Source organism: Topomyia yanbarensis, chromosome 2 (assembly GCF_030247195.1).
Source record: "Topomyia yanbarensis strain Yona2022 chromosome 2, ASM3024719v1, whole genome shotgun sequence".
Taxonomy (NCBI): domain Eukaryota; kingdom Metazoa; phylum Arthropoda; class Insecta; order Diptera; family Culicidae; genus Topomyia; species Topomyia yanbarensis.
The window spans coordinates 122589768-122617184 of NC_080671.1; the positions used below are offsets into that span (position 1 = coordinate 122589768).

General features: G+C 37.4%; 1 protein-coding gene across 4 annotated transcripts in view; it reads right to left on the reverse strand.

The window, feature by feature from the left end:
• LOC131680124 (nocturnin) overlaps positions 1-27417 on the reverse strand; it is a 94643-nt gene that overhangs the window by 52983 nt on the left and 14243 nt on the right. Inside the window, exons 1-2 of one of the 4 annotated variants that reach the window (XM_058960845.1) lie at positions 20166-20417; positions 4104-4551 (exon numbers count right to left, since the gene is read on the reverse strand). The exons of 1 other annotated variant lie outside the window; for it this stretch is intronic. In XM_058960845.1, coding sequence (XP_058816828.1) covers positions 4104-4534 — 431 coding nt within the window. In that variant the 5' untranslated portion in view covers positions 4535-4551; positions 20166-20417. Of the gene's footprint in view, positions 1-4103; positions 4574-20165; positions 20418-27417 lie in introns of those variants that run through there. 2 more of the 4 variants (XM_058960844.1, XM_058960842.1) reach the window with 2 other exon arrangements.

Here is a 27417-nt window from a genome sequence, read left to right on the forward strand (position 1 = left end):
TACTGCGTTTAAGTGCTTGCAAAAGAGAAAATGAGCTAATATCGAGAGCAGTAAGGAAACCTGATGACACTCCCTGAGTATGTATCGCATTCATATACGACCGAAAGATAACTGGGTACGCTTGTAGATCTTTAGATCTTCACTCCAGAAAATTCTTGGAAAGCCTGAAACATGGATAAATAAATATAAGCATACTTACCTACCTATTTGATACAGAATAGTTTTAAGTTATATAATCATTCAATTTTGCTTTTACAAAAGGAAATTCTATAAGAATGTGAAGAGAACTTTTTTATGAACTTAATCCCAAATAACGGACACTTTATTATGAACCATTTCAATTTACCAACCCCCTTCCAATAATAAATGTTCATCATAAAATTTCAAAACGATTACTATGCAGAAGCTTTACCACCTCGAAAAAGTCCCAACGCGAGCTCAATCGATATTTCGAAAATTCCAATGCCTTGCATAACCCTGCTGATTTTTCAATGGAGAAAGTTATCGAAACTACAATTTTGCGGCACCCCTAATAATGTTCGATAAAACTAAAATTTTGTATGGGTACTTTTCCAAGCTACCCCTTTGTATAAATCAATTTAATTCAAAATATTTTCCCCATTGGCACACTAAGATATAACTTTAACCTGCCGGTTGTTAACAACCATCGTCTAATGATGGTGATATAATTGTCAGTAGACCTCAGCAAATATATCTTTGGATAAAATTTCAACTAAAAATGCGAATTCTAAACTGATGACCGAAAAAACAATCCTTCCCTTATGAGTCATTCCAACGTACAGTAATCGTTCGATTACTAGTAATCGCTAAGGCTGATTACTCATTCCCTCCTTTTTTATCTGCCCAGAAGCCAACAAACCATTCAATTAGGCTATAGTTCAGTAAATCTTGCGCCGTTTCTTTCGTACGATATGACGTCCAAACCATTTTGTTTTTTTGGCATTAGGTTTGCTGATCGTAAATTAGCATGAATGATAGTAGTAGTTCTGCTTACTCACCCGACACTTGATTGCTCTACCTACCAGCCTACAGACAAATGGGGAAGCCCAAGTCCACGGCGATGTGATTAAAGTTCGATTGCAAAAGGTGGTAAACAGCATGTTGAACAAGTAGTTAAGGCCGGAGGTTAATACAATCAGGACGCAAAGTTTGTATTTTTGTCACCAATGGGATTTCCAAAAAGGATCAGGATTTGAAATTGGTATATCAGATTGGCTCTTGGAATAATAAAAAAATCCCAAATTTTTCGTATAACGGAAATTAAATCGTAAATACTTGACTTTTTTTTCGACAACTCTCGTGTAATAAATGATAAGGTCCTAAAACCAACTATCAAAACACAGTTTGAGAAAATAACGGACGAATTGTTCCTCATTGAGCACATCTGTTGATAGATAATAGCACGGAACGTCTACTGAAGTGATATCTACTCACTGGCTAACGGTTCACCCAGAATTTCTTCTCAAAGTTAAATTCGATAGTTCCCTTTCATTAAGTTGATTTTTTTTTTTTTTTTTTTTTTTTAATAGCCCGCCTCTTACCCCCACACCAAAAAGCTCACAAACGGAGCCCCCTGGTAGTGGACACATCAGTTCTCAGCGTACAAAAAAAAAGGTCAGCACAACAAAACAAAGTTACGAATCGCGGAAACGCTGAGAACAAAAAAAAACAATACGAGACCGACAAAACACAAAATTTGACAAGAAGCTACGGCGAGTACCCAGCGGAAAAGAATCCTTTTAAGGGTCCCATCGTAGCTTTGCAGGAAGCTCATAATAATTTAAATTTATTTATTACTTATTGCTATAAAAAATGCATTTATCAATTGTTTTTATTTAAAAAATGTTAACCAATTATAGCTAAAGGAATAAGCTCGATTGGTGGTGAACGAAGTTTATATTAAAAATTCTCCTATTTTATTTTTTAAAATTAGTTTCAATTTTGCTTGGAAACGAGTGCGACATGTTATTTGCTTTAAATCCGTAGGAAGCTGGTTGAATAGCTTAGGTCCGATGAAAGAAATGCGTCTTTGACCAAGGTTCGTGGATACTCTGGAGTATAATAAATGATTGGCTTGTCTGGTGCTGTGAGCTCGAATTCCTGTCGTAAATTCTAGATTATTATGAGCAATAGTATTATGCAAAGCATTGTGGATGTACATTATTGTTTGGTAGTTAGTCAACCCAAGCAAAGGTAAAATGTTATGGGCATTATTATTGTATAACAAAATAGTAGGGTACATAAATGGTTTTTTATAAATAATTTTAAGACATCTGTTTTGAAGCGTTTGTAGCTTTTTCAGATTCGAAATACTGGCACGGCCCCACACAGATACAAGGTAGTTCATCAATGAGTGGATGTGCGCATAATAAAATTTTAGAAGTACATGCTGGGGAACAAAAGAGCATACTTTACGCATAGCCCCACATAACGATGCAACTTTTCTCTCTATAGATGTTATATGCTCAATCCAGGAGAGTGTGGGGTCTAAGTGAAGTCCTAAATATTTGAAGCAGTTAGTTTCTTGAATTACAGACTGTCCCATTCTTGGGTCTGGATGCACGCCTATAGCTCTTCTAGATGAACGAAACAGCATATATTTAGTTTTTGATAGGTTCAAGGAAAGAAGGTTTTCGTTGAAATACGTCGTTAGTGTTTTTAAATCCGATTCCATGTCGCGTACAATATCCAGGCAGTTGTTGTTCGGGTAGAACAACGCGGTGTCATCCGCGAATAGACGAGGAGTCCCTTTTAACCCGAGTCTACCTAGGTCATTGATATACAATAAAAATAACAGTGGCCCAATATTACTGCCTTGGGGCACTCCTATTTCTATTGGTCTATAAGAGCTACACGAGTCTCCAATAGATACGAATTGGTTCCTATGCGACAGATAGCTACGAATAATATGATTTGCTAATCCCCTGATACCATAGCATTCTAACTTCTTAAGCAGGATTGAGTGATCCAGAGTATCGAATGCTTTTTTTAGGTCCAGAAAAAGGGCACCAACAATTCTTTTGCTATCAATTTGACTAATGATGGAGTCAATTAGTTCGGTCATTGCAATTAAAGTGCTGCAGCCCTGTCTGAACCCATACTGGTAGTTGTAAATTATGTTGTGTTTGTTCAAAAACTCGAGTAGTCGAGTGATGAGCAATTTCTCAAGAATTTTATTGAAAACGCACAATGTTGAAATTGGTCTATAGTTGGAAGGTTGGTTTGGATCACCAGCTTTGAAAATTGGAATTACTCGGGCTATTTTTAAACAGTCTGGGTACCTGCCGGTTTGGATTATTAAATTAAAAGCTTTGGTTAGGATATTTGCAAAAGTGGTACAGTTATTCTTAAGAACACTAGCGGGGATCTTATCAGGACCACAACTGTTATTTTTTTCGAGGCCTTTAATCAAAAGGATCACTTCGTTTATGGTTGCAGGACGCAAGAAGATTGTTTCTTGGACGTGTTGTATATTTGTAATAGGATTTGAGTTGGGACTCGTGGGAATATTGTCAGACAATTTTTTGCCAATACTAGAGAAATATTCGTTGAAAACATTACATACTTCTTTAGTCTCAGTGACTCTGATATCATTGGAAATTAGGCTGATGGGAACATCCGACTTTGAACGACCAAAAATGGTATTAATATTTTTCCAAAGTTTTGAATGAGTTGTGTTGGATAGAAGGTTTTCAAAGTAGGCCTTTTTGCACCGCTTTTTCATTACATTAACTTTTATAGTTATGTGTTGCAGAAGAGCTTTGAGGTTTTCATCATTGGGGTTATTTTTTACTCGTTTCAGATAATTACTTTTAAGACACAATATATAGATCAAAGGCACGCAACGATAGTCCTTGGGAAGGTATCGCATTTGAACGTTACAAATAAACAATCGGATTTTCTTCGAGTATCGGAACGCCTCTCATAAAACTTGCAAACCTATCATCAGTTCACCACACGAAAAGATGAGCCACCGTTGACTCCTGACCTACACCTATATGGGTTACCTAACAGAATTCCCATTCGCAGTAATTACACAAAACAATGAGCTAGGCTAACTGCTCAAAAATAGCCATAATTACCTGACCAAGTACATCAGCAACTGCCTCGGCGGGATACACTCAGTTTCCATCTCCCACTCGCCGCCAAATCCGCCCTCCATCTCAATCTTGCGTGCCGCCAGTCGACGATTAGCGGCCACCGGCGTCTTCATCGATGCTTCGAAAATCGCAATCCTTTTGCGAAAATAGTCTCGTGTTTGTTTTTCGTTTTCAAACTGACTTAAATCCACTTCTTCCTCCCCATCCTCGTACCACCCATCGACACTATCGCACTGTTCTTGATCAACGACCAGGTCACTAGCGTCGGATGAGTCTTTGCGACAGCTGCCCCGATTGTAACAGTGAAATGAGTCTTCCGAAATCATACGCGACACTTGGCCCTTGGTTTTGTCCTGTTCTTCCTTATAGTGACCGCCGACCAGCAGATCCATTATAGACGGACCGCGAAACATCACTCTGATTGCTGCAACTGTCTTTTTGAAAAGGTAAATCTTAGCACCGCAAAATTATAAAACAAAAAAATAACACACTTGCTCCTGCCGAAATTCCGCCAATGCCTTATCCGCTTCGACTTTTACTTCAAACTGAGCTCGAAAAGTTGAATCAAAACAGAAAACCCGCACAAATCGCGTAAAATATTGGTACGCAATTGGCAAACCTGTCGAGTCTCTCACCAGCGCAATCCACTCAATATTCGTCCCGCTCACTTTTAGTACCGCTTCACCCGTAGCTACAGTCTATTATTTCGGCGTGGGTTTCTCGAATCAACTGAATCGCGACGCGTGGCGAGCGTCTTTTTGTACAACGCGCAAGATCGGGTTCGCGATCTTCGCCCCTGGTCTGCCGATCCGATTCTCTCAGCTGAGTTTGGCAAGTGATCCGCAAGTCCGACCGACCCACCGCTAAACGGGATTTGATCTAGAAACCGGTGCTGTCGGTCGGTAGGAGCAGGTGCCCCGCGGCAATACAAACACACGGAAGAACACTCGCATACACACACAAGCGACTACGGGGTGGGTACTTTCCCAAGATCAAGGTCACGGTTCGCGTGTACTCGCCCGGCCTAATATATCGCGGAGGTGCGGTCAATAACCACACGGAAAATTTTTCGAAGCTCGTTCTCACTCCGTTGGGCGCGGATTTGGCAGACGGGATGGAATGTTTTTGCTGATTTAGAGATAATGCGGGTCTTTGTTTTGGTCGGAATGTTTGCTCCGCTGGGAGGTTGTTTAGACGTTTGAATATGGTTTGCTTGGATGGCGACACAACGGAAACTATATGAGTGATGATCTTCAACCGTACGGATTTGGGGCTAATTCGTAAATAAATATAGGAAGCAGACGTTTAACGGAAGTGTGACATATGAGTGCTCTGGGTTCGAGCGTTCCGCGTGGCATAAGCATTATTGCCACTCGACGACGGAAATGTACAAAAAGTCCGAAGATGTGTATCAATATAATTTTTTTTTGGATATGCTTACAGGTAAAGGCCCGGAAGGACAATGCCCTGTATTGTGCGCTTGTATATGAGATTCAAGGGACTGGAGAAATCAGCACCATCCACTACAGAATGGGTTATTATTGATTTGTCAGTGCGTAAGTATATACTAATCTTCAACAACTGAAAAATGGAATAGTTTCGCTGATTATGCTGTAAATTAATCACATTCTACGGAATCATATACTGCGTATGAATGTGAATTCATTCTCTTGGAGTTTTTAGAGATATTAAACTTTCAATTTCTTATAGCCGACGAAAAGATTTCTTTTAATTCGTTTACGCACGTTTAAGGAACATACCACGAACACTGAAAATTTAAATTTAATAATAAACCTACTTTGTTAATTACTTGGACTATGATCGAAGGAATTCATATAGATTGGTATCATTGTCTTTGCAACGTAGTTAACCAGAACCAATATAGTATAAAAATAGCCTCAAAATGATGAAATACTCGTGATTTATCGAAAGGAAACCACAAATCAAGTGCCCAAACGTTTACTCTGTTATTAGAGCCAATGCACAGTGGTCCAAAATACAAATTTAGCAGAAATAATTTAGAGATTTTACTAAAACTAAATAACAGGGCCTTATTAAGTCTTTAGAGAAGTTGTCGTTAAAACAACAGCTAGGGTGGTTCCAATTTCACTGAGATCAAAAAATTTACTTAGAGCCAAACGCCCTTCAGTGAAATTGTAGAACGATAAATTTTGGAAAAGTTTGTTGAAGACATGTAAGCTCTACATGTCATACTTTTAATTTCACAACAAATTTAAAATCAAAGGTTAGGGTGTTTCTTAGAAAATTTTTTTGAATCAAGTAACTTTTGCGGTATTGATTTAATGAAAATCCGTTTGATGGGCTCTAACAGACGAACCATGGCAAATACAAGTTAATCCTTTTTTGTGCAACGTCCCCATTTTTTTAACCTAAAATACTCCTGATAAACTGATAAAAAACACATTCATCCAAACGAAGTATTAATAACAGCGGGAAAATGGTACAAAGCAAAATGCGTCAATGACGATTCTGAAATACCGACGCTGCGGCGGGGAGGCAAACGATATTATCTCACTCATCATTACCCAGTCAAAAAGGGCAAATTGCTGGCTAACGGGGGGCTATTTGCCAACTCGGATGCGCTAATTGCCATTCAATTTGCCAGCAAATTGCTGGCAATTAGGGGGCTATTTCAATTGTAACATTTGGGCAATCCGTCATTTTTTTGCCGCTCTACCCGCCCTTAAATCGCCTCCAAATCGCCCAGGGAACGCGCCTTTTAATCGTCCTTAATTGCCTAATATGAAAATTACAAATAATACTTATTTCAGGATTCATTATCAACTCACATAAACTTATCAGTATACTAGGTAATCACCACCAAATTAAGGAAGAATCAATGGTGAAATTGGTATTGCACATCAAAATTTACCACAATCTGACTTTCATTAAAACTTTATGTCAGAGATCTTGTTCCTCTATACTTACACACGATTCCACAATTTCCCACATTCGTTGGCTAAATGAAGTGCACTAGACAAACAAAATACAAGCGAGATTGCGCCAATTGTTAAAAAAACAATTTTCAGCTTAAGCCATGTTGGAAAAACGCGAAAAGCAACCAAGTCCATTTCAGCCGCCAGAAAATTTGTCTAAGTATTGAAATTGCCTTTAAATCGCATTCGCAAATTGCATTTGTTCCTAGGGGCAATTAGCACTGGCGAGTTGAGTCAAATGTCAAACTGTTTAAATCGCCTGACCATGTTCGTCCGCATTTTTTACCGGGTAGTGTGAAGCTTATTTATGCCATTTTACTACTGTACCAGTGTGTCGTCATGGTACGGGTCGTAAAGAGGTGTTTTTACCGAATAGAAGTTTGTCGGTTCTAATTTAGAAACTGATATCAGGATTTTTTTACTAGAAGTTTCAGGGCACGAGCTATTTATAGCAGCTGAGAAAAGAATGAAACAAAACAAAATGCAATGCAGCAGCAATGATGATGAGATTTCTTGTGGTGGATGGGTAATGTAAAGTGTAGAAGAAAAATACGAAACCAAATACTAACAAAGTAGTTTCCTTGTGTGTGTCATCGCTTTTTTTTCGTGAGCGTTGCGCTCATCTAGAATTGTGCGTGAACAGCTCAATGTTCAAAAAGGATTGCTTGGGAATGAGATTGTGAGTCCAAAAACAGAAAATCTGAGCGCGCCGTTTTGGGTGATCTGAAGCAATGATTCTAAACGATAAAGTATTTAACCAACATCAGAATGCTAAATAATTGCTCATGTTTGAAAGAAGGAAATATCTCAAGGCAGCAATTATTAGCGTAATAAACAAGCTAAATTACATATGACGTTACATTTACATTATCTGGTAATCTTAATTCCACGTGAAGGAAATTTTATTCCTCGTGGAGGTTTTTGCAACACTCCACCGGCGCTAACTAGAAAAATATTAGTGTGACTACCTGCAATTTTTTGTTTTTATCGCACCTTTGGCAATACGAACAGTGTTACCCAAGTTAAGTTAATTCGCCATAATTGATTTTTTGCTTCATCACTAAAAATGAAAACTTATTGATGTACTTCAAACCCATTACTGAGCGATAGAAAATTACGATAAAAAAAACTTTTTTTTGTGGATAGGTGTGATATCTATATGGATACTAAAAGTAGAGGTGTGCGCCGATGAAAAATTTCGTTATCAGCGGTGTTGGTGTGATTTGGGCCAGCGCAAAGTGGGGCGAAACTAAAAAAAGACGGTCAAAAGTCTTTCCTGAGTTTCACAGATGTTTCCATGTTTTGATGTCTTCAGGAAAGTTTTCTAGGACAACATCCTACATCTTTTAGGATAAGCACCTTGATTTTTCTAAAGATGCAACTGCCATCCAAAAAAAATTTTTTTAACTCGAAACCAAAAATTTTTTTTTGCAAGGAATCTTGTAGAGCACTTTATTTTGAACAAATTTGATGAACATATCTGCCATCTAATTATTTTTGCTTAAGAGATATGTACGTTGCACCTTAAAATTTCACTTTCACTTCTATAACTTAATTTTTTCTTCATTGACATGTTCTAGAAAGTTTTAGATATCGTTAAAACACATAACTTTTCTGAAGACTCCAATGATTTTTTGGTCATCGAGTTAAAAAAAATTTTTGGATGGCAGTTGCACCTTAAGAAAAATTAAGCTGCTTATCCTAAAAGATGTAGGATGTTGTCCTAGGAAACTTTCCTGAAGACATCAAAACATGGAAACATCTGTGAAACTTAGGAAAGACTTTTGACCGTTTTTTTTCAGTTTCGCCCCACTGTGCGGCGACGGCGGCGTATCAGCGTGATGCCGCTCGTTAAAATCATCGGCGGCGCAATGCGGCGTTGGATATTTTTTGATTTGGATGGGAAGTAGCAACGACTTCTTGCTCAATCATCTTGTTATTGTTGCTATTGTGCCTACGTTTTTCAAAATTAAATCAAATACTGTTACCGAAGCGGTGTTATTAACCTTAAGCATAACACTGTGTTTTTCCATCGGGAATGAGTTTTATTTGAGAAAATAAAAATAAAATTAACCCTTTGCTGCCCAAATATTTGTTTTGCTTAAAAAAGCTTTTGTAGATTGTTTTTGTAATGAGAAAACCGAAAAATATATTGCCAGCTCACGAGAGCTACGGATTTTTCATTTAATCCTCAAAAATGTCCAACAAGGCCATTTTACGAGTCAAGATTTTATTGCTAATAACTTTTACTTCCTCATCGTTCACAACATACTTTCACAGCTACAGAGGAGTACTACAAGCTAGCAACTTAAAAATATTTTTTATTTTCTCCAAAAATTTAAAAAAGCATTAACATTTTTGAACTAAATTACACTGTCGTTCAGAAAATAGTTTTGTTTTCATTTCCTCAAATTTTCATATTTTAACGTTGAATGCATTCAGCATAGTGATTTCAAAATGCAAACAATGTATTCGTATGATTAATGGGTATGTTGTGAAGGGGTTTTCATAGTTGTGACAGCATACAATTGTGTTTTGAGTATTCTTTAGCGTTTTTCCCGTAACCCGCCAAAGGGTGGGGTTGGGCAGCGGAGGGTTAAAGTACATATTTTTAAGTTAAAATTGTAGTAGACCCAAAATTGCGATTGCTAGAGATAAATTTAAATCACCGGCCGCTCCTAAAGCCGTTAAGAAAATCGATGCTAACACAGTTTCAGAAAGCATGAACTATTTTACGCCATCCAATTCATTTTAAAGCATTGTACTTCTCTCTCACTCACGCGAGAAGAGACTTATCCGATGTCCAACTTTTCCGAGATAAGATGAGTTGCAAAATTCTCCGTTTCCACAAATAGCATGAGAATAATTTTCCGGAAAAAAATTATTTGATTTTTTCCTTCTCACCGGAGAAGATGATAATATTTTAATTCTGTGAAAATCAATGAAAACGTCAAAATATACACTTAATTTCAACGAACAGCGGCAAAGAAATACGACAGGCTTGTTTTTTCGTGTTTTGAAAATATAGCGATAGCAAGGCAGCGAGCATAAAAAGGATACCGTGATAAACTCATTCGCTCATTTTCCGGCGGATTTATTTATCCGGAGAAATAACACGTTGTATTTATCCGGAGAGGTTGTGTGAGTGCCAATAACTTTTTGTGTGAAAATGTGAGTTTTTATTGTCGCAGAAGCAAATTATCCGGACGCATTTACTCATATGAGCGATAAATGCAATGACTGATTTTAATAAATATTCCTCTGAGATACAATAACAATACCTGGTCTTCAGTCTACTTCTGCCTGAGTCAGACCTACAACCGAGTCAAGTGAACGATAACTACAAACCTCTCCATCTTGTACGCATGATCTCGAGAACAAAGGAAACGTATTTGTTCTTGCCATAGTGAGTAAAGTTGATGTAGGATCGTTGATCCGATCCTACGCCGCGATCGTTGACTTTGAACATTGTTCTATACAAATGAGTTTTCGTTGATTCGGAATATTTTCTAGATTAAGTAGTCGCCTATCTTCAATGCAGCACTGATTTTGATGATGATGATGGTCCCACCTCATACCCCTACAAAGGTGTGAGCTGAACGATTTATCTAAAAGATAATTAATATTTTGATCCACAACAAAACCAGTTAACAAAACGAAACGGACTGGTTCAATTAGCAGACATAGCCTTAACCTTCAAGAAAAAGTAACCAGATACATTTCGAATATTTCGCCAACAACCAGGGTCCATCAAGAAAATTTCCATTCCGGGAAGATACTTGATAGAATTGGGAATCTCATTCAACATGTTAGACCAGTCAGACATATTCGTTTTGCCGAACAGCCTAAAACACGTGGTCGAACGTAATAGCAAGATTCCCGCGTATATGATAAATGACAATATAAAAGTAAGGAGATATGACCGCATACTCCTCCTAACCTAATTGTAAAATGCATGTCGCAATACGGAGAAGTAGAATCTGTTTCACCTGATACTTGGAGAAATTTCTTTATGCTTAGAATGCGAAACGAAAAACCCTTCTTGGCTATACAACTCAAAAATCACGGAACTATTAAATAAACCACGGTATGCGTACATAACAGGCAAATTCCTACGTGTATGTATTGAAATCAGACGTCATATTATGAACAATCTTTGCGCAATACAAAGATACAGATACAAGTTACCAGATAACTGAACTACAAACGCTTGCCAAATTTGTGACAGTTGTTTAGGCCATAATGTAAACTGAAAAACAGCATCCAGCACCCCAAAATCAACTGTTAACACTATCGGCGAGGACGTTAATAACAATTACGACGGGTTTACGTTGCTCATGCGGAAGTGCAAGAAGCAAGAAACAACATCCGAACATAGTCATCAATACAGCTTTAACTATGAAGACATCAACGTGAGACATGAGAGAAGCAAATAACCCCAAAGATGCAGTAGACGAGCAGACAACTGTATCCCCACCGCGAAAGAAGGTCTCCGCTCTAAATAGAAAATCACGTGCACGAATTAATAAAAGATTTGAATTTGAGTTTTGTTGCAATATTGAAATAGAAATTAACAGGACGTTTTCTGGGCTACTCTAATCGTTTGATACACTGAACTCAATATTTTGCCAACGAATCTTATTAAAAAAGATTCTTAGCATGACGAAGTCACAAAATGGCGCGGCTTCTAATGCAGGTTAAACATCGAATCACTTTCGAATAATAGGCCAATATGTTACTAAGTTTAGATAGCGGCAAACTTCTACTGTATCGATTTTGTAGGCTTTTTCGGCAAATTAAAGGCAAAGAGAAACGAAAGATATGAAGAGCAGAGAATTAGTTGTAAACTTACAGAAAACCTTCTATCATGCCGATATGAGTATGTTTAGCTCTATAGTTCTCGTTTCGGCAGACTTTGCAACCAGGTTTTAGTAATGCACAGGGCTTTTACGAGTAGCCTACTAAGAATCTGGCGGTGGCTCGAACACACGACGGATGGCGTATAAGACCCACGCCTTACCCTCTGAACCGCCAGACCAAGATTAATAGTTAAAAGTCGTACAGCTTGGAATACTATATCGAAGGCATGACGTGACGTGAGCTTCCGAGGTCTGGTTTCAAAATCGCATTACGATTTGTCTTACCAGAACTTTTTTCTAATGCGGCGCCTTCTTTGATTCAGTTGTTTGCCGTGCTTTTTGATGCAAATAGTTTTTAGCAGCGTTGGTGGATACTAGAAGCCCTATTTCCCCCATCAACATTCAAAGCGATCCGTGCGGATAGCAATTTCAAAATAAATATGATTAAACAGCAAACCGAAACCAGACGTGACATAACAAACTAATTATGTCGGCACACAGCGAATAATGAGAACCTTGCCTTTGAAAATTCTCAAAAAATTACGTTTTTCATTCGTTGTAAACACTTTGAAATTCAATATAAGATCGTTGTAATTATTTTCGACTCATAAGTTAAAATAGTCCGTTCAATACGATGGAAGTTATACATAACCGCTTAACATCTAATGCCACATTACTGATCAAAATTTTGCAATAGGCTCTAATATTGAAAAGGTCGATCAGCGTTCAAATATGTCCCCATCAAAGAGTAAAACTGTGGAGTAAAGTTAGTTTCCAGTTTGTAACGTACGAGTTTTCAACAACACTCTACAACGGCATGTATAGAAAGTCTGGCAGCACAAAAAAATTAGCAAACAGTTCTCTCTCTGCTAAAATTATCACAGCTTCTCAAAAGCATTGCTGATTGATGAAATTGAGACAAACAACAATTTTATTGTCTCGATTTGCATTTATTTATACTGCTTAATTTTTATATTTAATTTGTTATTTGACTCCCGTTATCACCGGATAGATTTCAGGAGACGATGGCATCTTGATTCTCGTCAAGTTTAAGTTCTGCATGGTACCGAAAATATCGGTACTGATTTTAATGGAGTACTGATATTTCGGTATCCAAAATGTGTCCGTATTCCCCCGACTTTTCGATACCGTTATTACCTGTGTCTGTGTCACAACCCTAATACAAAACAAACTTTAGTTATTGCTTGCACAAATTCGAAATTACTTTTGCAGCCAAATTTCATTAATTTGCCTACACTTGGTTAAATAAATTGTTACAAAGAAAAAAAATAAACTGATTCGTTGATCAATTTTAAAATATTAACATATTGAAGTAGGGAAAGCAAAATGTATTTTTATCATAACAGCTTCTGGTCGAATAGGAAGGGGCAGCATTGGCCCCCATATCCCTCCCTGGAGCAGCCAGAGAACAACAATACAATGCATTTATCTATGATAATGATGTAACTGAAATTCATAACATTTTCAGCAGAACCCCACCATGTAGCGCTTCCACGTTTCACTTGTTGACAAATTCTGCCGCGCAAAAAAATATTTACTTCATCCACCCAGAACGTGTTGTGGCACCATATTAAACCTAACCTGCACTAGTGAACCAACATATGCATATCTTCGGATATAGTAGACTTATTCACAGGCATTTCACTTTCGCCAGTTTCCAACGTTTATCAACAATCTTGCACATAGGTTTAGAGTTAGTCAAAATCGGCTTCTCTGTACCAACGTGCTCAGTAAAAGACGGTTCATTATACTAAACAAAAGACCAAATTGGGATATACAGCAACAAGAAATAGCTAGTCGAGACGGTAACATTCGTCGTCAGCTACACATTCTCGGTTGATGTACGTATGTATAACCATCCGTCTCTGGATACGTGCTGTCGATTATGGAAAGATTGTTGACACAATAGCTGCTTGAACGATGAACGATAGAATTAATTGTGTTTTCGTCTGTATGGAATGTTTGCGGGCAATGTCAATTCAATATAAATTCTTCAGACTTGTAAACAAACTCGTGGTTGGCTTATTCCTTATTTAACTATAATTTTAGCACAAAAAAAAACACGTTCTCTTGGGCCATTTAATAAAGAAAAAAAGTTCTTTTTCTACATACATGTATAGAGCTAAAATTTCTAAATATAACAATGTATACAGGTTGTAGTTCTAGACCAACATGAGAAAAGGGCGGAAGTCCAAATGAGAGTCTCTTTTTGTTGACTCTCTCTTCCGTCAATAATTCGGCCTCTTCTACGTTTGCTCCTAATATGCTAGACGACATCAGTTTTTCAATATTCATTGAAACAATGTTGAAAAGTTTTATGTTGACGCCATAATAATCGAAAGAGAAAGTAAACACAGAAAGACTCTCATTTGGACATCCGCCCTTTTCACATGTTGGTCTAGAGTTGAATATCAAAATATTGCATGTTCACATGGAAAAAATCCGTTAATAAATTCATGAACAAAAAATTTCGTGAACTGACGATTAACGAAAATCGTGACCAAGTTCCTGAAATAATAGATAACTAACCTCGTAATCATGAAACTATTTGTGTTCAAAAAAACTACTTCGCACTAAAAATATAGCTGGCGTTACATTCCAATGGTTGGTTAGTTTTTGTTATGATTCTTGTTCATAATTTGGGTACACGCTGGTTTATATATGGCATACACTCAAAACGAATCGTCGGGAGCGTAAATGCATCTGGTTTTTTTGCAGTCGAACTGTGAGCGAAAGCTCCCAAATATTTCGTTAGTGTACAAACAAGCTCATACTTATTCAATACAATATCGCGCCCCACAGCTACACGTTGTTGGTTACACAGTGCAGAGATAACTTGAATAACAGATACCAACGTCCCCATGCTGCCACATTGCAATGATCACAAGTTTAAATAGCTCATTCGAACAGCTAGTAATCATGTGTCGTTATGGTGTAAATTGTAAAAAGATGTTTTAATGAGTAGACTATTGGTTCTAGACCTGAAGCTGCCTCTATTCATTTTTTCTAGCAAGGTCAAGGTAACTTACCGTGATATATTATTATTGAATTTCCTATCCATTTTTCGACAGAGAAACGCGATCTATGTTTACGATTTCAGGACCTCAGATTTCAGTCCTTTTGAATGCAAAAAACTTAGAAGATGTTCGGAAAGATGGAAGAGACGGGTTTGGAAGATTTCTTATAGCCTGCACGTCAACAATATGGGTATTTTCGGAATGGTCTTGAGGAGTAGGTACCAGAAATTGATTTTTAACGCCATTTTGAAATCAAAAATGGCGACTTGCGGTTTATTGAAATTCGCTATAACCCAATTAATATGGGTATTTTCGGAATGGTCTTGACGAGTAGTACACAAAGATCGATATTTGACGCCATTGTGAATTCCAAGATGGTTACTTCCGGGTTAGCCACATTCACTATAACCCAGTCAATATGAGTGTTTTTGGAATGATTTAACGAGTAGGTTCCAAAAATTGATTTTTGGCGTCATTTTTAAATCCAAGATGGCGATTTCCGATTTCGCAAAATTCGCTATAACCCAATCACTAATGGTATTTTTGAAAGTTGAAGTTGTAATACAAATAGTTTTAATTAAACAGTTGAATTTACTTAAATTTGAGCAATATGTTTAATTTGAATAAATTCAAACCCCAACTCACACCACATACGTCTCTTTCCCTTCTCTCTCTCTCTCTTCCATTCTCACCACACTTTCCTGGATGAACACATAAAAATATTTTGCATTTTGCTGGTTTATGATTAGATCTTATATTTGAGGGTAATTTAGATGATTGCCCAAATTTTTCATGCGGGATTTTCGGTAAACCGGAAGTCGCCATCTAGAATTTTAAAATGACGCCAACCGTTTGTCTGCTACTCGTCAAAACCATTCCGAAAATACTCATGTTGAGTGAGTTGTAGAGAATCTCGCTAAGCCGGAAGTCGCCATTTGGGATTTGAAAATGGCGTCAAAATCAATTTTCATGGAAAACCTTGCAGGGAAGGTGCAGATTTATTTATTTCTGGCACCTACTCGTCAAGACTATTCCGAAAATACCCATATTGATTGGGTTACAGCGAATTTTGCTAAACCGGAAGTCGCCATCTTGGATTTCAAAATGGCGTCAAAAATCAATTTCTGACACCTACTCTTCAAGACCATTCCGAAAATATCCATATTGATTGAGTTATAGCGAATTTTGCTAAACCGGAAGTCGCCATCTTTGATTTCAAAATGGCGTCAAAAATTAATTTCTGGCCCCTACTCTTCAAGACCATTTCGAAAATACCCACATTGATTGGGTATTAGCGAATTTCGTTAAACCGGAAGTCGCCATCTTTGATTTCAAAATGGCGTCAAAATCAATTTCTGGCACCTACCCTTCAATACCATTCCAAAAATACCCATATTGTTGGGGTGTGGGCCATAAGGAGTCTTCCAGACCCGTTTCTTCCTCCTTTCCGAAAATCTTCTAAGTCTTTAGCATTCAAAAGGAATTAGAATATTTTTTGCAAAAACCGTGTTAATTGCGAAATCCGCGCAAAAAAAACTTCCAAAAATATTCTAAGTCTTTTGCTGAGAGTTTTTTTAGGCGGATTTTCGAATTAACGCGGTTTTTTTTACGCGGATTTTCCAATTAACGCGTAAAAAACCTGGGTGTATTTCACGAGCGTGAGTTGTGACCTATTCGCTAGAAATCATGAGTTAGTTCACGTATACATGAATAATATTTTGAATTTTGTGAACTATTTCACGGGCAGGGATGTTAAATGGTGACTAATACATTAGGAATCATGAACTAGTTTACATTCAGTGAAAGGGTTCATGAATAATATTCCGAGTTTCGTGAGATAGTGCACGAGAAAATATGGTTTGATTTTGTGAACTAATTCACAGCCACGAAAACCAGATCATGTCCAAGATGCAATAAGTCATGGACCAGTTTACGTCATCTACTTTGAATAACGTTCATGAATCTACGAATGAAAACACGAGTTAACCTTTGGTTTTATGAATAATATTCATAATGTTGTGAACTAGTACACGATTTGGTAATGACATGGCAGAAACCGTGACTAAAGTTCACAAAACTAAAACAAATATCTCCACTAATGAAAGCGTCATATAGCTGTTACTGAAGGAAAATTGAGCATAATTATAAAACACATGATTTTATGATTTTTGTTCATGATTCTGTTTTTGTAACGTAAAACCGTGATTGTTTCAGAATTCATAGCACTTTATTCACGATTTTGGGAACAATTTTTCCGTGCACTATTCCGATTCTCAACTGCAATCAGTATATATGTCCAAGCCTTAACCCTTCGGAATGTTATTTAATATATTTTCTATAAAAATGTAAACATTTCCTTGTTTGACACTACATGTCTCATTTGATAATGGTTTTAGATACGATTGAGATACACCGTCATCAGAGCAGACACGGGACTTGTGAGTGTGTGCAACAGAATGAATCACTTGAAAAAACTACAGGTTTCACTTGAAGTAGATCGATGCAACAATCAGATAAGTGCGCTATGGCAAATTTGTTGTACTTTTCACCACGTGCCCACAAGCGATATTTTTACACAATGTGTTCACAAGCTTCGTGTTTCGATTGAGCAGTGATCCGAATCCACAATTTAGGAAGACAAAAATGGCCCAAACCTGCTTACAAGGGGGTTTTCGCGGTCACTGTTTCGCTGAAAATGTAAAATTCAAAACGGCGGATTCAATATGGCGACTGTGCTTGGCTAAAAATGGCAGCCATTGTGTAGCCGCCATTTTAAATTTTCAAATTCTGTTATCAGAATCGTAATCAGCTACCTCAAAAACCACATAATCTATTTTTATGCTAGTTGAAAAGTTATCCCTGTCTCTCAGAGTCTTTTATAGGCCAACATAATAATGAACTCCAATTTTTCATATCTTGATAATTTATTTTCGAAAAAACTGACTTACGAAAAATTCTGCAAAAAATCTATTATTTAGTTCAATGTTTGAGATACTCGCAAAAAAAATAATTTCGATCTCTAGGACTTTTAGTTCAGACACAGCCGAATTTATAACTAATAAGTAATTAACAAATTCACAAAATTGTTTGTGCTAGTTGTACTCCTTACATCCCTAAGAATTGATTAAAAGAAAAATTTCGTATTTATATGTCAACGCTAACTAGAAATCCAATAAAAACTTAGGAGAAGTAGGTGGGACGTATACGTCCCGCTGCGTTGCAAAGGGTCTGCTTACACAAAATCCTACATTCTTTGGTCTTCCAATATCTCTTTGATCGAATTAAGTACGCAACCATTCGAAGGTTGCAACTTGCATTCTTCAAAATACTTTTTGATGCTCTATTCCCAGGAAATCAAAACTACGTTGGTTAATGATCAATGCGGTCTTGTTTTGTTTGTGTGGGAGGTATTGGGTGGGTGGTATTGACCATATCACTCAGCATGCCCCGAACAAGCTTAAAACAGTTTTTCAACTCTTTGCGGCATTATAGTACATAGGAATAGTGTACTGTATAGTATATAGGCAATTAAAGTTTGTATAATGTAGTCTACAATTGATTGACGAATAAATAAATAATCACTTATAGCAAATCATCAGTTTAAAGTAAGACAGAATGTGGAGAAAACGTATGAGACACAAATTGCATGAAGACCATCCGTCGAATACCCAATAAGAATTCGTCGACTATTGTGACCTGAAAATTTCGTTGCAACATTGGATGGCAAACCCATTAAAAATAGTTCCTATAACTGAATCTCTGGTAGGTACGGGAATAAAACAATTGTTTCAACGATCTTTAAAAGTTGTCCGAAGGCAGCATTTACGAGAAATAAAAGACAAAAATGTTAGTGCAAAAATCGTTTTTGTTAGCAAAACCCTAAGTTGCTCAAAAAAATAGTTACAAAATGATAATCTTGGAAGATACAACTTCGGCAAAGCTGCCTGGTATAAGTTACTCTACAATGTTGCTGAACACTGCAATATTCTATCTCTCCACATTCAGAAAATAATTATTGAAACACCCTAACAATAAGAGCCAGTCTAATACCATCTACATCTGAAGATGGTCTATTTGATACTGATTATTTGTCCTGAGAACATAGTTGCTCTAAAATATAAGGTTTGGCTATAAACATTTTTGTCTTCCTAAATTATGGATTCGGACCATTATGGCCTGGCAGCCATGATCAATTTAGCAAACAAGAAACCAACACCCTTAATAACGCCAAATATCGTCACTGTTCTATTTCTACACAATGTAATTTTTATACATTTAATCTTTTCAATTCAGAATGTCTTTTTTAAGAATTATGTGTATTGTTTACGTAAAATAAGGCCATACTCCTGGAAAGCGAAGCGATGATCTGATTCTGCCCATGTCTCAAAGAGGGCACAATGAAACGATGTAAAATGAAATCTAATTTGGCTGAAGCTATTTGAAAATGGAACAAGGGTGAAGCGTAAAGCTGATTACTATTGGAATGTTACATCAAGGTTATATTATCGGATGACTCTGATAGGTGTTCAGAAATTCGCGTTCCAGTGTATCAAAAATTATCACATCAGTTTTCCACCTTCGTAAACAGGCAAGGTAAAGGCAGGAAAAGCTTGTTTTGCAGTTTTTGTTCATGGAAAATGCTTCTATTCATCCGGTTTTAAGGAAGCTATCAGCCTTAGTCAAAATATTCACTTCAGTAAAGCAACCGTTGTCTTTGTTTTTGACAAAAATTGAATCTTTTCGTGAAAATAAAGATTTATTTTAACCTAAAAGACAAATTCGATAACGGCCGATTCCAGTAGATATTTCCAGTAGAATACGGCAATCCAGGCAAGCTTGTGTGCATAAGTTTATTAATACTAACGTACGTGCACTACTTTTAGGAATTCTCATTAATCGACCTCTACTGTGCCCAAGTTTTCAAGAACCATGCCCAACGTTACAATATTCACAACTAAACACACGCAGTTCTGATTTCAGTTTATTGTTTGCACGAAATCACAGTTAGAAGCAGAAATTTCAATATCTCTAAAGACTCGAAAATAAATTAGTCAATTTTCGCAGCAACTGGTGAGAACACACAAAATCTCACACAATAGGGATACCAGCGGTAAAATACCCGAAATAGAAGATCGGATAGGCAGGCAGGCAGACGGGCAGATATATTCACACAAAGGACACACAACACACCGTTCTATTATATCGTATATTGTTCACTTCTGAAAAGCACGCGAATCACTAGTAGACGATAAAGCACGATTGATACCCGATGACGCGGATGCAACTAGTGGTGTGTAGTTTTATTATACGAGTCCGGTTTGGCTAATAAGATCGATCTCGACCGAGCACTGAACTGATACTAATTGACCGGCTAGAACGGGGTAATGGTTTTATTCCAGACAGAACCCCGAAAGCAACAGGGGCCCTTCGTATCTACGTAGGTACTTGTGCTACTGCTAGCGCTGGTTGGGAAGAGAACGCTACCGACGGCATCATCGATGTAGCTACCGCGGAGCGTGGCGCCATAGCACTCAGCTTGGGTGTTCTCAAACATGTCGTTCTACTATGCACGTACGTATCGGATCTGGTACCTGGTAGTATATCAACGGTTGTAGAAGAAGCGAGAGAAAAAGTTCTCAGCAGTTGAGTTCGGGAAGAATCAGCCTGTGCACGCAGACGAAGTCGACCAGCAAGTCGACATAATTTGACTTTCACTGTGAGCCGTGTTTACAAACATTGCTTCACAGTTAAATGGCAGTGTTGGTAAACACGGCTCAAAGTAAAAGTCTTTTTTATGTCGACTTCGTCAGCGTGCACAGCCTAATACTTTGGTAATTCTTGCAGCTGTTTGCTTATTGAGCTTCGTGATCGGAGTGCTGAGTGTCACTAAATAGGGTGATCGTGGATAATGTGATGTGTGATCAGTTTTTACAGTGATCCCGCATTTATACATATACGAGAAGCCGATAAATGAGCTGAGTTGTGGTTTTCTATATATAATAGCTATTACTCGTTCTCATATTTTATTTCAAATCGTTTATTTGACGCGGTTGTAGCTTAAGGGGTTACATACCTTTTTGTGAGAAAAATGTCAAGAAAGTTTGAATTTACGTAAAGGCATAAAGCAATGATTTCATTTCATCAATCTTATAGTATTTTGTAAGTACATTTTTCAATGAAATAAACAAGCATAAGTTTATGAAAATATGTTGATAATTGGCGGAGTTATGGCTTTTTCCCCGAACGCCTTTTTTATTTAAGGGGTTTGCGGTGAGCACGATTGAAGACCAATAGATCATCTAAAGTCCCAAAACTCAAAAAAAAATCAATTAGTTTATGAGTATTCCTCGTACCTTAACGATTAGTTGAATAAATAATATTTTTCCTGCATTCGGGAACGTTTTTCCTAAAAATGCTTTAAGCTTTAAAATTGTATTAAAACATTCTCATATACTGAACAAACATTTATGCATGAAAAAGGAATCATTAAGGTACGAAAAAAATAATTACGATTAATTGAAAAAAAAAAAAATTAAAGAAAATCGGTTGAGTGGTTTTTCGGCAATCGTGATTACGGAAAAACCACTTTTGGAAAAACGACATTTCGAGATAATCATGATTAAAATTTCAAGTTACCACTACTCTTGGTAGACGAAGCGCGCTTGGAAGCGCTGTAACTTTCGATATATTTCTCGGATTTCTATAAAAATTTGGGAGTTGCACTTTCAGATAAAGTAATAAAAAAAATCGATTTTTTGAAAAATCAAAAGGTATGGAACCCCTTAACGGAGCCGTGGATCTTCGATATAATTGCAATATGCAAAAAAAATCAAAAGAATGTACTACCTATTAATAATTGGATTTCGTCAATGTCTTCGTCGTTAAAGTTGTCTTGGTACCCGCCATCAGATGTTCCTTCCTGCTTCTTTCTCTTTCAGGTGACGGGTGTAAACACGTCGTGATTGTTATGAACTTTCTTTCAGTTAATTTTGAGGTTGTCTTCGTTGGGTCCAATGTCTGAAGTTTTCCACTTTGCGTGGTGATCTCTTTTATCAACTGGGAATTATTTTCTGCATTGGTATTTACAGATTGGAGGTCAGCATATCTCTCCTTATCGTGTACATTCATGCCATAATCGTTGCAGTACGGCCAAATATTCTTGCTTGCTAGCGCTGTGCATAATGATTGTGTATTCGTTTTCATAGTCGTATGGTTTTCTATTGCTGGTATAGGCTGTTGATTTGGAGGTACTGAACACAATCTTGAGTAGAATAAAGGCCTGGGTATTGGTATGTTTTAGCTCTAAAATTTGCTATTTTGTAAGAAATAATTATCGTGTATTTGAATTCAATGAAAATAATTTAAACTTTACCCGTTTCGCATACAGCCCTTCCTTTGTTGTTCAACTATTCAGCTTTGGTATTAATGCTCAAAAATCTTTTGAAACCTTCTAACTTGAACCGTTTCAAAAATGTTTGACTCCAACCTATGCTCAGAGCCGAACAAATGGACAATAAAGAAAGGACAGCGTAACGGACCAAGAAGAGCAAAACGAAATAATTTCCATTGAATTCTCTAGATATTGGTTTTGGTTTCGAAGAACAGCTGCTGGTTAAATTTTTATACTACTCACTATTGTGCACAAGATGGGCCAAATCTCATTACCTTCCTTGAACTTTTGTCAATATAGAATCACATTTTTGGTGCCCTTCTTCAGTACTAGTGTACAATTATTAGGATTCTCTTTATTCCGGTTTTCAATTCGTTTAGTTGATTCGATTCAGTCGGGAAGATCGGATTGGATAAAATAAGGTACAATTAGTTTACCGACGCACGTGAATCATTTATTCACAGTCAGCATAGCATGATAAAATTCTAACACAATGCAATTATCGTTAATCACTATCATTTGCTGGCATTTAGTCGAGTTCAAGTAGTTTGATTGTATGTTACATGTGTTCTTTTCTTATACTGCACTAGTCCATTTTTGCTGTACTTCTAGTAGTTTGCTTTTTCACTACTCATGTATACCAAAAATAATATCGGTCAATTTATACGCTTTTATTTGATCTCTTTGCAATATTTCTTTATTTGGAATGTTTTTTTTGCGTTTTATTACTATATCTTAAGTAAGATCCATACTAACACTCACTAATACAATCAATTGCATATTTTCTCATATACACTCACAATCTCTCTCATTCAAACCGTACAAACGTTCGTGGCCTTCGCGATAACACAAACCTGGTCACAAACGTGAACATGCAATTGCAATCATCCACACATATTCACGCACGCAACATAACCAACATTTAAACACCCCTGAATTAAGTAAAAGTTTTACCACTTATAAATTTACAAACGCAGTCTCAATCATTAACCCACCACATGCGCGATCATGAATTGCTAACTACCCTCGGTCACAGCAGCCTAACCTCATGCCTTCAGTTGGACCAATAAAAAATGACGCTCATATTCACTAGACAATACGTTCCATGGCGACATGATCGGGACCTGTAGTGATATGGGGGAACTCTCTTCTTCCATCTGAGCCATACACTAAAAATCCGAAATCAGAGCCACGGCCCACGCGATCATTCAAGAACACACTCTAATATACGAATGGCCACATGGTTACAAAATGGAATTTATTCACGCAAAGTTATATTCCGCCAGCAGACACGACAAACACGTTAATATACAAACATTCGAGCCGTTCGCGATCATCCACGCACACCCGTGCCAGCGATCTCACAAACAGGAAAACGCCCCGATGACAAAATGAACGTTTAGCTATTATAAATTTACAAATGCGGTCTAAAGAGTGAACCTGCAAACGCCTGTGTTCGCACGATCATGAATCGGTTACGTCTGGAAGTCCCCATTCTCGGCACTATCAGCCGCCCAGGCCTATGCCTTCAGTTGAACCAATGAACAACTAGACAACAATGGTTACATGATCGGGAACTCTAGTGATATGGAAGAACTCACTCTCTTCAGTTCTGTGTTTTATCTTGCACAGTTCAGAGTTTAAAAGTCGCTTCGCTGCTATAGCAGGGCAGGTAATCAAATTTGCCGGTGCGCCGCTTTGTCTAATTGCAAAAGCCAAATGTGTTGCTGTTGACTTTCCTAAATGTCCGGTCATTTCGTGAAGAATCAATTGTTGAAGATGAATATGGAGCTCAACATAGCAGAACTTAATGCTGTGCAGTTCCATCATGTACGTCATGAGGTACTGATTACGTTCAAAAACGTTAACAAAGCAGAATCATTTGGTACACAGAACAACTTGAAACACGTTATCTATTATTTAAATCTAATTTATACATGTGAAGTTAGACACACGCTAGCACATGCGATATACAAACACCCACGCGATCGAACATCTTAACGTACAAACGCTCGATCCTTTCGCGATTATACACGCGATCATGAAGTCCCTACGCCCGCACATATCTGAACCGTTCAATGAATCAATTGTAGTAAGTTATTCTGACAGGAAGCCCCTCCGCGACCCTCGCTCTACAGCTCCAGTAGGACAACCCTTGAAGCAAATGTTTTTTTTGCCTTTCTTCTATGGATCGGCTATGCAATCATTCTGAAAATCGACTTTTTTACCGGGGCAATATAAATAATATAAAATCGGATATCCTAGATGTTACTCTGAAGTGGGAGCTTCTCTTAATTTTATACTTATGTTACTTCGATTTATTGCAATCGTCAATTTGATTAAGTAGAACGAAATGAAATATTTCATAATGCATTATTGATGGAAAAAGGAAAATCGAATTCCCTGAAGTTAGAGCAGCCTAAGGTAGTGTAAATATTTTTGCAAGAACGGTGTAATTTGCTTTTATTATTCTCCACTTTATGTGAACCGTGGCGGGTTCGACTTAAGTACTCTACAGTTTGTATGAATATTGAAGAAATGGGCAACCGAATTTGATGAATTTTTATACAATGGCTATGAATGCTTTCTCCACTGCTTGAAAACCAATGCCTTCTATGAAAATAACATTTTGCGTGAATTTTAGGACTCTCTACATTATTGGAAATAGACACTAGATACATGACCAAAAAGAAAGTTCATACCTTTAAATTCTCTCCACCGTTGTAAGTGCATGTCAAACTACGCTAACACTGTCATAATTATACTTGAAAATACTACACAGATTACTCTCTAATCCCATTGAAACACCATTTGCTAAACTAATAACATCTTTTTTTCTCCTTCCTCTAAATCGTGAATGTACGTTCACTTGTGTGTCCAACCCAGCCACAGTAGCGGCAAATACCACGTACTGACATCACGATCCTGATGGGATCTTATCGATAAGAAACGACTACCGTAGTGCAGCAGATAATGACGCGCTCAAATGCTGGGGAACGTGATCGGAATCTGAAGTACTAGCGGATGATAGGGTGGGAACCGATGCTAATCAGCATCCAGAAAATTAAACAAGACACAGACTTCCCGACAGTTTCCATGCCCGGTACGAATGCAGAGTGACACGTATCATTAAAGTTTCTCAAACGTGTAATCCGAGTAGGAAAAGTCAAAGCAAACCAACAACATTGTAGTACAATTTATTCGAATGGAGATCGTGTAGTAGTTTCTGTCCCCGGCAATGGTCAGCGTAATCAACGGCGTTCTCGCCTAAGCAAACGAAGGTTCTATCTTACACACGGGCCAGTCTTATCAGACTTAGCGAATGCCCTCCAGCCGGCACTAGGTCAGACTGTAGAGTAAACATTTTCGAAGACGTGAATTATAGTATTCTATATATGACGGCGTGATTTGCTGTTACTATACAAATAAATAAACATCGGACAGTTTTAAAACTGTACTACTTGAGCGGACTTCCACCGGTACATTGTAGTTGCGTAAGCTAAAATACCCGCAAAATTATTGAATGAGTGAGTTTTTTTATAATTTGCAAATTAATTGTTCTGAGGATCGACTTGTAAGTTCTTTTTGGCATAGAAACACAGGTGTGTGAGGGAATGAATATGTAAGGAATAACCTTACGTGATTGAAATTAAACGGGGTTAACCGACTGGTATTACATTCCTATCATTAATCAAATTTCAATGCATTAACATTTTTACTATTTCCTAGAAATCACTAACAGTCAAATGTACTCTATAGTCAATAAAACTGTCATCATCCATCAATTCTGCAAAAGACTCCCATCCGACTAGCAATCATCCGCGTAGGAAACTGATCTCGACAGCGCTTCAGCGCGATGACAGCTAGCGGGTACAACTTTCCTTATAAGCTACCGTTCATTGCTACATACTAGCGGAGATCAATTGACAACTGTTTCACTGGATCGGGGGCTTTTACTGTTAGGTATAGTTCCATATGCGGGGAAAACCCTCGATTTATGGTTTTGAACGATCATTTCTAATTGTGGCAGTTTCTTATAGAACGAAGAAGAATGAAGTAGATTCTGAGTGCTGAGAAGACGAAACCAATTGACTTAGTCTTCAAATTAAAGTTATAATTTGAGCAGTAAGATCTATGACTGATCAACAACAAGCTTTTCTCAAAAGGTCAGTACCGGGGCCAAATAAATTAGTTATCAACCAAAATGTATTTCAGTAGAGCGTAACCAATCCTCCCCCAAATAAATTATTACCTTTACCCTCAAAACCGATCATAACAGTTTAATGCTCTACGATGTGATGCTTTGATGTATCTTTTCGTAAAACCGGTCAAAATTTATGGTGATCACTGTTCACAGACCGTTGCACAGTGGTCAAAATGTGTAAATTCATGCCTTTAATTATTTAGCGGGAAAACTATAAGGTTTTGTGTTTTGGTGACTTCGGAAAAGTTGTTGGAGTTACCAGGGCGGATTTTCGGAAGTAGACAGCCATGTTCCAAAATACAGTGTAAAGACATTTCTGAAATCTAACTTTTTACTGGTAGCAGATAGACAGTTTCAGTCTTCGGCAAAGTTGTAGAAAAAATTATTTTTAGCAAATCTTTCATAAGAACTGACTCTCTAACTATAGCCGTTCCAATGTTATGCGGTGTTTTCATTAGGACCCCTTCGAAATTGGTTTTTTCATGATAACTCTTGTCGTATTTATTTCTCCACAAATATGTGTTCCAAAATGTTTTAGATATTACGAAAATGCACAACTTTGTTGAATATTTCAAGACGATATTATGTTTTTGGAGAGAGTTACAGCTTTTTTTATGATTAATATTATCAAACTTCATGGCCAGTTTTCTCAAAAAGTTGCAAAAATATGCAGATGAAATATTGTTATTTTGAAACTATCATAAATCCCCTACAAAATCCTGAAGGAATGTTTTGTATCCGATAGTATCCTAAGATGCTATGAACAAATGAAACTGTGAGTATATGAGTTTTTTCGGCGACACTCCGATGCTTGGTGCTCATGGGAGGCGTTACACAAATACACAAAC